This window comes from Elephantulus edwardii, unplaced genomic scaffold (assembly GCF_000299155.1).
Source record: "Elephantulus edwardii isolate Elephantulus edwardi_28Jun2011 unplaced genomic scaffold, EleEdw1.0 scaffold00217, whole genome shotgun sequence".
NCBI lineage: Eukaryota > Metazoa > Chordata > Mammalia > Macroscelidea > Macroscelididae > Elephantulus > Elephantulus edwardii.
In genome coordinates, this window is record NW_006399967.1 from 590969 (window position 1) to 605005 (window position 14037).

Sequence of the window (14037 nt, forward strand, 5' to 3'; positions counted from 1 at the left end):
TCCATCCATCCATCCATCCATCCATCCATCCATCCATCACCTTTCTATCCATCCACCTAGCTATCCACTCACATGTCCATTCTTTCATCCACCTCTCTACCCATCCACCCACCCACCTGTGTATTCATCTACCCACTAAACCTCTCATCCAACCCATCGATTCTTCTACCTATCTTATATATCTATTTATCCACCCACAAAGCCACCGGTCTCTCCATCCACCTATCCATCCACTTACATTACTCATTCATCCATACATCTATCCAACCATACACCTGTCTGTCCATCCACTCACTGAGCCACCTATTTATTCATCCATTCATGAATCTGCTCCTGCCATCCATCCGTGTACCCACCTACCAATTAATCCACCCATCCACCTACTAAATCACTCATTCATCTATCCACCTATCCATGAAAACCCTACCTAGCCACCCATCTATACATGTACTGTCACCACTCGTCCATTTACCCATTAAGCCATCCATCCATCCATCCACCCACCCACCTAGGTCACCTGTTCATCCATTTACCCATTAAGCCATCCATCCATCCAACCATACATCCATCCGTCTATCCACCCACCCACCTAGGTCACCTGTTCATCCATTTACCCACTAAGCCATCCATCCACCCATCCATCCATCCACCCATCTATCCACCCATCCACCCATCCATCCACCTCTCTACCCATCAACTCATTAAGCCACCCATCCATCCATCAACCCACCTACCCACCCATCCATCTACATGTCTACCACCAATCCAAGTATGCATGCATGCATGCATGCATGCATCCATCCATCTACCCATTCACTCCTGCCTCCATTCACCTACTCATCTCTCCATCTACCCTCTACAACCACCAGTCCACTCATCCATTTGCCAGGCCACCCACCCACTAATCCATGCATCCGTCCACTTTTCCACCTTCTGTCTGTGCATTGATCTGTTCACCATCAGACCATCTAGCTTCTCACCAGCCAAGTCAGCGCTCAGTCTCTCCATTCTTCCGTCTCTCTTACTGACCACGCATCCACCCTGCTTTGGGATCCAGGTTGAAAATAAGAATTTGGCTCTTGTAACTCCACTGTAGGTTCCACTGGTTCCTTCCCGGTCAATTTGGTGTGAGAATCTTAAGCCATTTGAGGTTCTGTTTCCTCTTCTGTAAAATGGGAGCAATGAGGGTGCAGGACTCAGAGAACTGAAGTGACCTGGACCACTTGAGTCCTAACGAAGCCTGACCGTCTGCCTTCCTGTTTCCACAGTGATGAAGAGGAGGAGAAAAAAGAAGAAAGCATTTCGCGCTGTAGCTAACGGAGAAGGAGGGATCCCTCCAAAATGAAAGAATGGCTCTGCCCACCTCCTCCAGGCAGTCCCCAGGGATGCCCTGCGGCCCCTTCCATATCCTGTGAGGCAAGAGCTGGATCTGGGGCCAGTGAGATGACTCCATCAGGGTTCAGAATTGTATCCCTATACTTGGACCAGGAGTCAGTCATCATAATAGAGCAAGGAAACACCGCATGGTTCAAAATTGGGAAGGGTGTACACCAGGGATGTATCCTATGACCATACCTTTTCAATATTTATGGGGAAAAGATTATCCGGGAGGCTGGGCTCTATGAGGAGAAAAGTGGCATCAGGATTGGAGGAAAACTCATCAACAATCTGCATTATGCGGATGACACAACCCTGCCTGCTGAAACTGAGAAGGACCTGAAGAGCTTGCTGCAGAAGGTCAGACACTGCAGCCTTCAGTACGGATTGAGGTTCAATTTCAAGAAAACAAAGAATCTCACCACTGGGCTGATTGGTAGCATCAGGATGGATGGCGAAGAGATTGAGATTGTTCACAGCTTTAGTTTGCTTGGCTCCACAAGCAACACTCTTGGCACCAGCAGCCAGGAAATTAAAAGATGTATTGCAATGGGAAAGTGTGAAGTTAGAGACCTCTCTAAAGTACTGAAGAGCAACAATGTCAGTCTGGAGACTAAGATGCGCCTGATATAGGCCATGGTCTTTGCAATCACTTGCTGTGTGTCAGAGAGCCGGACAATGACTAGGGATGACAGAAGGAGAATTGATGCCTTTGAGCTGTCGTGCTGGAGAAGAGTATGGAGACAAGGAAGACCCTCAATGAGATGGATTGACTCTGTGACTGGGGTCATGGTTGGTAGGTGTGTCAGAGACAGAGAGATTGGCACAGGGTAGAGCAGGATATAGGACTGTTGTACATAGGGTTGCTATGAGTCTCAGGCGACTCGACAAAACATAACAACACAACAACAAATGTAGGAAGACTGGGAACTAATCTTCGGGTATTGAGTGATCTTCACAAACCCTCTTCAATTTGCTCCCAAGATTGGACACCACTTGATGGATCTTCTCAAGCTTGGAAGGCACCCCTGGACAGAGTGCCCCCAACACTCCCAAGGCCTCCTCTACCTCATATCTCTGTTAAGTATCCATGTCAGACCTCTTTCCTACCCCCTGCCCAATTTCTCTTCTCCTCTCTGTCTGACTTCTATTGGTTTGGGGGTTGCATCAAAGGAGCCATTTCTCCAGTTCTCCGGCCTCCAAGGCCATTCAAAGAGCTGCTTCGGGTCACTTGGGAATCTGCAGCTGATCTCAGGGGCACTGTGAGGAGCAGCACATGTAGGTACTGACCCTGAACGTGGGCTTCGAGGGGGCTCAAGGAAAGGTCCAGGAGCCTGGGGACTCTCATCCTGGGCAGAGTGTCACAGACGCTGCGACTCCCTGGAGGCTGTGAGGTTAAGGTGGGGACACAGCATCATTCTCTGTATCTGTCCTTCACTCCGGTGCTGTCCCTCGCAGGGGAGGCTGAAGTCCCAGTCTTTGCTGTGTGTCCTCCGGCAAGGACCTAACCTTTCTGTGTCTGTGTCTTTCCAGTTGTGTGGGTGTGGGTTCGAGTAAGAACAAGATCCCTCAAAAGGTCATGACAAGGACTCGGTGAAACGGTGAAGCTCAGAACCCAGGGTCACAGAGCAAAACAGAACATCAGACCCATTGCTGTGCGGTCAGAGTCCACTCCGAGCGGACCTGCCGCTGACCCTTCAGAGGCTGTAAACCACAAGGGAGGAGGTCGCTCAGCTTCCTCCCGTGAAGCTGCTGGTGGATTTGAACCGGCAGCCTCTGGGTTAGCAGCACAACTCCCTGTGCACTGTGCCACCAGCGTTCAAAGGGCTCAATACATGTGGACTCCTACTGCGTGCTGACATCATTACTCCTCAGTAATGTCAGTTTAAGAATAAAGTCAGTTTGAGGGTTAAGGTGTGTCTGATTCGGGCCATCGTCCCTCCCGTCAGTAGCTGTGCATCTGAGAGCGGAACAATGAATAGGGACTAGAAGAACTGATGCCTTTGAGCTGTGGTGTTGGAGAAGAGCACTGGACAGCCCAGGAGAACAAATGGATATGTCTTGGAGAGGGTGCATCTGGAGTGCTTTGCCCCACATCCTTTGGCATGTTGCTCGAAGGGGCTATTCCTCGGAGAGGGGCATGATGCTGGGAAGGGTGGAAGGTCAGTGAAGGAGAGGAAGACCCTCAACCAAGTGGATTGACACAGTGACTGATGCAATGGGCTCTTCTGTGTCAGGAAGTGTGAGGATGGCGCAGGACAGGATGGGGTTCAGATCTTTTGTTGACAGGGTCGCTATGAGGCATACTCGACTCAACGGCACCTAACAACAACAACAACAAACAACAACAACAACAACCTGTGTGCTGAGCAAATCATTCAAGAATCTAGGCTTTCCGCAGATGACCCAATCATGCTTATTGAAAGGGAAGAGAGGGGAGCTCTAGTGGCCTAGTGGTAAGGAGCTGCAACTACAATCCTAGAGGCACACGGTTTGAATCCACCAGATGCTCTGCCGGGGAAGGAGGGACAATCTCCTCCTGTACCAGTCAGATCTGATTTGACGGTACACTCACACAAAAATAATTTTAAAAAATTTAAAAAAAAGAAAGTGAAGAGGACTTGACGCACTTGCTGCAGAAGATCAAAGACTACAGCCTTCAGTATCACTGCATCTCAGCATCAAGCAAACAGAAATCCTCACCACGGAACGTAATACAGACGGAGAAGATTGAAGTTGCAAGCATTTCATTTTACTTGGATCCACAATCAGCATCTGTGGTAGTAGTAGCAATCAAGAAATCAGAAGATGTGTTGCCCTGGACAAATCTGCTGTCCAGGACGTCTCCAAAGTGATAAAGAGCAAGGATGTCAATGTAAAAACTAAGGTGTGCCTGACCCAGGCCATGGTCTTTTCAGTTACTTCCTGTGGACGATGAATAAAGATGACAGATGAAGAATCGATGCCTTTGAATGATGGTGTTGTCAAACCAAGTATTGATTACTCAGGGACTGTTAAAGAATTCGTCCTGGAGAAGAGCAGGCAGGGTGCTCCTTTGAGGGGAGGAGAGTGAAACTTTCTCTCACTTGTTCTGGGCATGTGGTCAGGAGGGTTAGTCCTTGGAGAGGGACACCAGGCTGGGAAAGACCAATGAACGTGAGGAAGACCCTCCGCGAGAGGGATTGACCGAGTGCCCACCACAATGGGCGGCAGCAGGACAGAGGTGGCGAGCCCGGTGCGGGACAGGGTGGGGGTCAGACCTGAAGTTCACAGGGTCTCTGCGGCATGTTGCCTAACAACAATCTGCTGAAAGAGGAAGACAGATGGAAGAGAGAGCCTCCCCTCGGATTTGGGGCTCCAGAGGGCCAGACGGTGTGTTCTTTAAGTCTGGGAGTTCTGTGTGGGTGAGAATGCGGGGTGGAGTAGGTGGGGGTGGACTAAGGGAAGGGTCAGTGTGAGCCCCTCGCTGTAGAGCCAGGCTTTGTCCACTAGGGGGCTCTTGGAAGTGTTGGGAGTTGTCACAAACCAGCCTCACTTCTGTTATTTTTAACATTTAGTTGGCTGCAGCCACAATTCTGGGGCAGAAGGGGGGGGGGGGAATAGTGAAGAATTAATCCACCCCAGGCGGTAAATGACTGTGTAACACTGAGGCTTTCCTGGAGATCAGAGATAGGCTGGACCTGCGACCCACGGCTGAGCCCACCATCCTGGCTGAAACCCAGTCTCAGCGGACACTCAATCCCTGGTTGAGCTCCCAGCTCTGTCCACTCTGGGCTGAGCCCCCTCAACGCCTGCTGTGCCCACTTCCTGCTGCTAGGGGGGGCTGGACCCTGCAGCTGGACAGGCCACCACCGGCCCACTGGGCCCTCTTGTGTCCACAAGGCGGTGACAGATCTTCATTGCTGGAGGCAGTGGCACCGGGTGGTGGAGACGGGTGATGGGGGGGATGGGAAGGGGGACAGGGGATGATCTAGGGGCCTCCTACAGTTCTGTGTGTGTCCCCATGCCTGTCACTAGCCAGAGGGTGCCCATGAGCCCCGAGTCAGGCCTGTCCCCTACTCTGCCCACAGCCTCCAGGACGGTCCACCTCCCTCAATAAAATTCCTTCCCTTGCCCATGAGGCCAGGTCCTATCCCTCTACGCCAGTAATCCGCACCTGCACACCGACTCACTCACCAGGCCCCTCTTGCCTCAGGGTCTTTGCACAGGCTGTTCCTGCTGCCTGCAAGTGCTTCTACCAGAAAGGAGGGGCTGACTCCCCCCTTCACTCAGGCCTCTGTTCAAATCTGCCCTTCCTCACCCAGGGCCACCCCCCTGCCCCTTCTCTGCTTCTCTTACCTCCCTGGCACTCCTAGGACGTTTTAGAACATCGAAGCAGGCTCCATGAGGGCTGGTCCTTGCCTGGCTGCGGTCACCCAGGGCAGTGGTCCTCAGCAGATGCTCAGAGACTCGTGTTCAGTGACAGAGCAAGGGGTTTACAGGTGGGGGGCACTGTGCGCATTTGTGGGGGACACAGCAGGTTGACTTAGAGTCAAGGAGGGAAAGCGAGGGCAGGGGCTCTCAACCATAGAGGGAGGGTCCCAGGTTAGAGGAGACGCCAGAGTGGCTTCCTGGAGTCAGGAGGGGCAGGAGGCAGAGAGGTGCAGAGGTAGTCCTAGGATGGGGAGGGGACAGTGGTGAGATGAGAGTGGCCCTAGACTGACCTTGGGCGTGTCCTTCTCTGGGTGGGTGTACAGTGTGCTGGGGGCTTCTGAACAACATCACAGATCTTTGTCCACTTGGGCCAGTAGCCCTGGCTCCCCCAAGGTGCAAGCAAGCGCCCTGCTGTTCTCCCTGAGGGCAGGGCGGGTCCCAGTCCAGGTCCCCTGGGCCAGGAAATCCCACCCACCTCTCCCCCAGGACCCTCCACGTCCCTGTCTGACCTCCTGACACCCTAGGACGCTGCCCACGTGAAGATGTCCACACTTGAGTGGGGAGGGGAGAGGAGGGAGTCAGAGAGATGGCCAGTCCCCTTGGTTTACATTGTCTGAGGTGCTGACTGGCTGTGTCAGCAGGGACCCAATCCAAGTGCTTCCAAATTATTCCTTAGCCTCCTCTCTGGGCACTGCTGACCACACCTCTGGGTGGGATGTCCTGTGCCCAGCAGGCAGTTGAGAAGTACCCCAGTTCTCCACCCACTCCAAACCGGCAGCATCTCCTAGGTGGGTCGCACAGTGTCCCCCGGAGAGGATTCTGATCTAAAGGACTGGCCTGCCTGCTCGTTTGCGGGGTCCCGGTTGCAGCACCCACCACTCTCGGGCACAGGACGGGGTCCAGGGGGCTGGGGGTTGGGAAGACACGCCACACAAAACAGGACCCAGGACAGCCAGAGTCGAAGCGTAGCTTGTTTAATTTTTATACATTTTTCTTTTTTTTTCCTTTTATTGAGTCTTTTATTGAACCCCCCGTTTTTCCATTTTTTTTAAAATTTTTTTTTGCATAGGGAAACAAACAAATGAAATAGTAACAGCCAGAACCACTCATGTACACGGTACTCAGGGAGGTACGTCCGCGAGACCGAGAGGACGGTCATGTACAAGGTCAGGGTCAGATTACCATACAGGGCAGGGCGGCCGAGGGGGAGGCTGCCGGGGTCTCCTGTGACTGCTGCCCACCCCCTCCTCTAGGCGGGTGGGCGCGATGAGGGAGGCCGGCCGGGGTCTCCCGTGACCCACTGTCCACCCCCATCCTCCACGTGGGCAGGATGAGGGAGGCCGGCCAGGGTCTCCCGTGACCACCACCCTCCTCCATGCAGGCAGATAGGAGTGGGGAGGCTGGCCACGGTCTTCTGTGACCATGACCACCGTCCCCCCCCCATCTTCCATGCAATGAGGGGGGTTGGAAGCAGGCAAGACCTCTGAGCCTTCTCCCAAGCTGGGGTTATATGGGCGTGTGTGTGTGTGTGTGTGTGTGTGTGTGTGTGTGTGTGTGCAGCAAGCGGGGTGAGGCAGAGTAAACTATCTTGGTAATATGGGTAAAATACAAAATGAAAGAAAAAAAAATACTCAACAACAAAAAAGGTCAGAGGAAACGAACAGCAACACCACCAAAGTTCTTTTAAAAAGTAAAAAAACATTACCCAGAAAGGACAACGTGGTCTCTCCTGCTGCCCCACCTGGCGTCCTGCCTGGTCTCCCTCCCTCGGACCCCTGGGCCCTCCATGGGCTGGGAGGACAAGGAGCAGGACCCTGACTTGAAAGACTTTGGTTTCCAGGAACCTGGCAGGGACTGGGATGAGGGGATGGGGTGTGGGTGGGCTTGGGCTGTGACCTCGGGCGGGTGCTGTGGACTGAAGACTTGACACACCACCGATCTTTCCAGCCAGGAGCCAGGAGAGAATCCTGGGTGTGAAGGGAGGGCAACAGCCGGCAGGGGAGGAGTCCCCAACTTGTCTCCTTACCCTTCCTGTGTCCCACTAAGCACAGCCTGAGGCCACTTGGGGCAGGGGAAGAACCCCAGAGCCAGACCAGCAGGGACAAGGGAGGCACTGCACGGATTGTTTTGGTATCACTTACATCAAGCCCTGCTGGAATCGCTTTGGGTCTGTCTCTTGGCCTGGGGTGGGGATGGGGGTGTGTGTAGGGGCATGTGTCTCTGGGGCCAGCTTGGCCTCCACACATTCTGAGGTGTTTAAAGGTGGGTGGGAGGGGCATTCTTGCGCATGAGGGACCTCCAGAAGTGTCCTAAGGGGCTCACAAGGAGAGTTGGAGGGTGCTGATGAAGTTGGATTTGGGGGTAGCCTCTGGACCAGCCTTCTCTTCAAAAAGGAAAGGGAAGCCCAGGGTTCTCAGAGAATCCGGGCTGGTCAAAAGGAGCCACTGTGTTACAAGGATTCCCAGACTAAACATAGGTGACGTGTGCGTGGCTGAGTCCTCCGCTGGGCAGCAAAGGCCCAAGGGTGCGCTCATGGAGGGCGGGCTGGTGGCTGCGGCCCAGGGCCCTGCTGGTTGAACACTGTCCTTCACGAACAGAGTCGTCCATGACAGGAGACGGGCTCAGCTACGCTGGCCATGTCTGGTGACTGCTGGGAGGAGTGCTGCTTGGGGACCCTGTCTGGGGGTGTTTCTGCCTGTGTGGTCTCCAGGCTCCCTGGGGGTTCTTGTCTGATCTGACTGCCTAGTCGAGGGCGTGGCCCTGCACCCAAACTAAGCCAGAATCTAAACCCCAGATCCGGGCACAGGGGACTCCAGAGATCCCACCCTCTTGCTCTGGTGGGCCACGCTCCCCACCCTGGGGTGCTGCATCTAGCTGTGAGGCCTCACTCTTGCCCACGGCACAGACCGGTCCCTAGGGCCAAGGGGGCCCTTCTCCACCTGAGCAATGGGGGATGTTGGGGAGGGGGAAAGGAGGTGGTCCTGGGAGGGAGGAAGAGTCAGATGCCAGTTCTGTAAGGTGTAAAAACACAAACACCCCACCTCCTGCTTGGAGATGCTGTGAGCAAGGGCCTGGGGCATGGCTTACTTTGCCTGCAGCCAGGGAGCTGGAGACTTTAGTGTACAGGGACCCCCAAAGAATGGGGAAAACCCCCAAGCCCAAAACACAACCAAAACCCACCAGCCAAGCAAACCCAGGCCACTCCGGGATGTTCGCGGCCCGGCCGGGTTTGCGTACACGCACCATACGCTATGGCATGGGAGGACGGGAGGGGACCATGTCCAGGTGAAGACGTCCCAGGAGCCAGGGAGGGAAAGGTGGCTCAGCACAGCCCCTGGGAGGAGGGGTCTGGGCCCCCACGGCCTCGGCTGCTGGGAACAAAGTCTGCATGCAAAAATAAGACCCAGACATCACCACGTTTAAACAACACGCATGCACATGGCTTCAGTGTCCTGGCCGCGGGGGGACTGAAGGAAGGGCAGGCTTGTGGGCAGCAGAGGCCCTGGGCTGGGCTGGCCCTGTCCATCCCCCGGGCAGGTCTGAGGTGTTTTTAAGGAATGAATGCGCCCAGGAGCTGGATGGCAGAGACGTCCTACCTACCACCTGCTCTTAGAACCTGCTATGGGCTGAGGGAGCGACCCCGAGTGGGGCCTCCTGTCCCTACATGAAGGCTCCCAGGGACGTACGTGGTGGGGGCCAAGATGGCAAATGAGGGGTGCATCCCCAGCGGAGAATCCAGCCCTTAGGTTCTGCCCCCGACCTTGCCTCCCCAACACTTGGGCTCTTGTCGTAGCTTTGGTTCAGTTAGAAGCAAAGAGAACTGGAATTGAAGGAAATAAAGATGGAAAGTAAAGGACACAGGAAAACAGAGAGGGAAGGGCAGGGCTTCTGCGCAGCGGAGACCCCGCCAGTCCCCCACCCCCACCAGCTAGCGCTACAGACACAGATGGACAGACGGACGGATATTGCATATATCGGTTTGGATTTTTTTGTTTGTTTGCTTTCTTACCAGATACCCTAATATTCACAGCTGGAAGACATAGAGTGGGGACTTGGAGAGTGGGGTGGGACGGGGGCTCCACAGAGGGTGGTCCCTGGGGAAGGGATGGGAGAGGTGGGTGCTTTGGCAGGGAGGATGGGGGTGCAGGGTTGGAGAGGGGACATGGAGATGACCCTGAGCCTGTGCTGAGGGGTGAGGATGGGGTGGCCACCTGGGGCCAGTGCATGGGCTCTGACCTATAGCCCCAGTGACTGTGAGGTCTGTCCTCACGAATGACCCTTCTGGAGCCCAGGAGCCGGGGACTTGAGGGGCTGTGTGTGGCTCAGAACACACACCAGGCGCACCCCAGACGCAGCAGGAAGAGGTGGCAACAGAACTGAGGTTGGGATGCAAACCAAGAGAGGCCAGTGCTCAGGGGACTGCTTTAGAGTGAGTTTCTCATCAATTTTTTTTAAATCTTATTTTCTTATAATCCTTATCTTTCTTTACAAATAGAAATACGTCTCTTTCCCATTTTCATTTTCACTTTATTGTCTCTCATGTCACTGTCGCGTGTCTGTCTCTCTTGTTGAAGTTTCCTCCTTGGTAACTACTCAGGCAGGCATGCAGTTACTGTGCAGGGATATTGGTTAAAGTTAATACTTATTCTCAAAAGGCAAGGCACATCATGTGATAGAAAATTCCGTGCAAATTAGGAAACGTGGAATTTTTTTTCAAGTTTCTTTTTTTTAAGCCTTTTTTTCCCTTTTTTTTTTTTTTAAAGAGGAGGGTGGTGGAGGGCGGGCAGAACAGAAGGGACAGCGCCAAGAATTAATTGCCATGCACGTTGAGTCAGCTGCGGCTCGCCTCGGAGCAGCGTGCACCAGTCCCTGACTAAGCACCATGCAGTTAGGTAAAGAGATGGTTCTTGTGGGGGGAGACAGCCCCAGAGTGCAGCCCTCTCCCCAGTGCTCTAAGGTCCCTGGTCAGGAAGGTTCCAGATAACCCAACCTCATCAGCCCACACGGCCGCTGCCCAGGCCCACACTGTGGCCCCCAATCGGGGCCTGGAGGACGGACGGACAGATGCACATGGTGGACAGATGGATGGACCAAGGGTTCTTGACCTGAGGAGGGCCGATCTTGAGAGGGGGCTGGTGGGGAGGGGCCTGGGGGGGTCTTTCTCTTTCCAGCTGGGGTTGCTGAGCCCCTGGGGCCAGTGTGGGAGGAGAGAGAGTGGGTTCCACGGGAGGGGGCCCCTGGAGCAGCGAAGGGGGCCCAAGTCGAGTGGGTGGGAGATGGGGGGGTCCTGCCCTTGGGCATGGCTTTGGCCTTGACCCCAGGGTGGGGAAGGACCCCTTAGCGCCAGGCATGAAGGTGGCCAGTGGGGTGAGGTGGGCAAGCCAGAGAGGGGCCCACATTCCACATGCCCCCTCAGGCCTCCCACCCATCTTAGTGTTTTGGAGGGCTCAACGGAAGGCGTTCTGCAGATGGAGCCCCTGCACCAGACGCCCCCCACCCTCTCCCTACTGACCCTCCCCAGGACCCTCCCAGGGACCAAGCCCACCCACTCTCACCTCCTCCCAGAAGCCACTGGGGAAGATGAAAGTGCAAACTGAAGTCCCCATGGGGCTGGGAGCCCAGCGAGGGGGTCATTCCAGGTTGTAAGGCACTGGCAAGGGGTCCGGGGGTCGGGTGGGTGGGGGCATCAGCTGCCCCAGGGCCCCACCCCCGGGGGCAGGGTGCTGAGATGCTCTTCTCTGCCCCTCGGCCCCGCTCGGGGGTCCCATCACCAGGCTTATGTGGGGCACAGCAATGGGGGGGTCTGGGCTGCGGGGAGGAAGGTGGGGTCACCGCGGCCACTTGTCCAAGCTGGACAGAGGGGGCGGGCGGCGGGAATCAGGCACTTAGGACCACTCGCTCCCCTCCCCCCAGGCCAGGGCGCACGAGGGTCCCGGTGGTGCCCCCACCCCAGGTCCTCTGGGTCTCCTGGCCCCTTTTCCTCTCCAGAAAGTGCATTTCTCACTGACGTGTGCAACATTGCCCCTCCCTGGGCTGGGGATGGGGCGGGCGGGGGCTCTGATGTCGGGGTGCTGGGGGTAATTGCATAGAGACTTCTCTCAAACCCGCAGGGGGCGTCAGGCTGACAGATGGAGTCCCAGGAAAGCAGGCCGCTGGGCAGAGATGTGGGGGTCCCGGAGGGGCAGCCTTCGGCTGAACGGGACACCCTGCCACTTCCCACCCTCTGCAGCTGCTGCCTCCGTCTCTGCTCCCCTTGCTGGGGTCCCCCATGCGTGCCCGCTCCCCTCTTTGGCAAACACCACGGTGGGGGGCCGGCTGGACGTCCTCATGGAGGATTGGGGCGGAGGTCGTGCCGGGTGCCCACCGGGCAGCCTGGCGCTCACCTGTCTCTAGGCAGGCAGAGCCTGGGTGGCGCCCTGGCGGAAGTGGCCAGGCAGGTGGCCAGCCAGGTGGGCATCGGTCCTTGGAGCAGCAGGCAGCCAGGAGATGAATAATTTAGGAAGCCCAGCGCTGGCCGCGCAGCCGGGGTGGAAGCGAGGCTGTCTCTACCTCTGTCTTCTTGGGTGGCGGTGATTCTGTGTTTTCCTCTTTTGTTCTCATCTTCTGTGTCTTTTCCTGGCAAAGCTTTCTTCTTCTGTGTGTGTCTCTGTGTTTTGTCTTTGCGGCAGGCCTGGGGGTCAGTGGTGTTCTCGCTTGCTCGAACTTTCCACCGAGAAGGCAGGCCGGTGGCCGGCTGGACAGCCCTCGCGGGGTCCTGGGATGAAGGAGGAGGGGCGTGGGAAGGAGGCCTTGGCTATCCCAGATACCAGGACTGGGCGGCCAGCAGGCAGGTAGGCAGACAGAAAGATAAGGGGGTGGGGGGAGAGAGAGAGAGAGAGAGAGCGCACATTGGGTCAGGATCAGCATTGACCTTGCCACCCATTTCCCAGCCTCACCTTGACCCTGCCTCCCTACTGGAGAGACCCCATGTCCTGTCTCCCCATCCCAGACCACAGGACATCCAGAGAGACAAAGTTATAACAAGTGGGGTTGCAGGACAAATCGCAGGCTGCCCTGTTACACCTGAGTGTCAGAGGGACTATAGCTTGGTTCTTTTTTTAAAAACCCACTTTTTTTGGGGTGTGTGTGTGTGTACCATCAAATCAGATCTGACTGGTACAGGAGAAGATTGTCCCTTCTTCCCCACAGAGCATCTGGTGGATTCGAACAGTGCGCGTCTGGGATTGTAGTTGCAGTTCCTTGCCACTAGGCCACCAGAGCTCCCCTAAAAACCCACTTTTTAAATGCCTAAGTACGGCTACCTATTGTGGGCAGTGTTTGGTGGAGGTCCCAGTTTAAGACGGGTTTGGAAGCAGGAGTGGCATCCACTTCCTGAACCACATGCCCTTGGAAACTATGAACTTGGAGAAATGACGGTAGTTACAGAACCGGGTTCAGGGCTTCTGTTTCCAGGGTCACCTGAGCACTCATGGGTAAAGGCCAGATGAGCTGTGGGCTCACAACAAGGCAGCCGTGAGGAAGAAAGCAAACGGTCATCACAACACGGGAGAGGAGTCCCACACTCACACAGACGCCAGCGAGCTCCTCCAAGTTCACGGCTGCCCACCTTCCCGAAGGAGACAATGCTTTCGGTGTCATTCCCAAACACCCACCACCAAGGGCAAGACCAACCCCGTCACAAACCTGTTTTCTAGACTCTCCACCACATACATAATAGGTAACTCACTGAAGAATATTTTAACATAACAAGAGCAATTTCAGCATCTGGAAGATAAAAAGGATTCCGGAAACGACTCTGAAACGTCCTTGGCATGAAAAGAAGGCAAAACAAAGGCAAGCTGTAAGAGGTCCAAAGGCTGAACAGGAGATTTCAATGGGCGGCTTGAGAAGGCAAAGCAGAGGCGCTGACCGAAACGTGCGAGGCGCTCGAGTCAGAAAACCAAGAGGGCAGAACTCCACTTGTCCCCACCAACAAATCCAAGCCTTAAGGGGCAATTCTAGAGGCTTCTCTGGGCAAAATCGTGAACCAAACAGGAATCATCAAAAGAAGATGGAATGGTGAGCTCTGGTGGCCTAGTGGCAAGAAGCTGCACTGCAATCCCAGAGGTTCATGGTTCAAATCCACCAGATGCTCTACTGGAGAAGGAGGGGCAATCTTCTCCTGTATCAGTCAGATCTGATTTGACGGTACACACACACACACACACACACACACACACACACACACACACACACAAACAAAATTAA

At 55.0% G+C, this 14037-nt stretch overlaps 1 protein-coding gene across 2 annotated transcripts in view; it reads right to left on the reverse strand.

Moving 5' to 3' along the window:
• Positions 1 to 12425: 12425 nt before the first annotated feature.
• The window catches only part of NFIC (nuclear factor I/C (CCAAT-binding transcription factor)), an 80558-nt gene continuing 78946 nt past the window's right edge, over positions 12426 to 14037 (reverse strand). Inside the window, exon 9 of one of the 2 annotated variants that reach the window (XM_006897903.1) lies at positions 12426 to 12601. In XM_006897903.1, coding sequence (XP_006897965.1) covers positions 12584 to 12601 — 18 coding nt within the window. In that variant the 3' untranslated portion in view covers positions 12426 to 12583. The remainder of the gene's footprint in view (positions 12602 to 14037) is intronic. The other variant, XM_006897902.1, reaches the window with a different exon arrangement.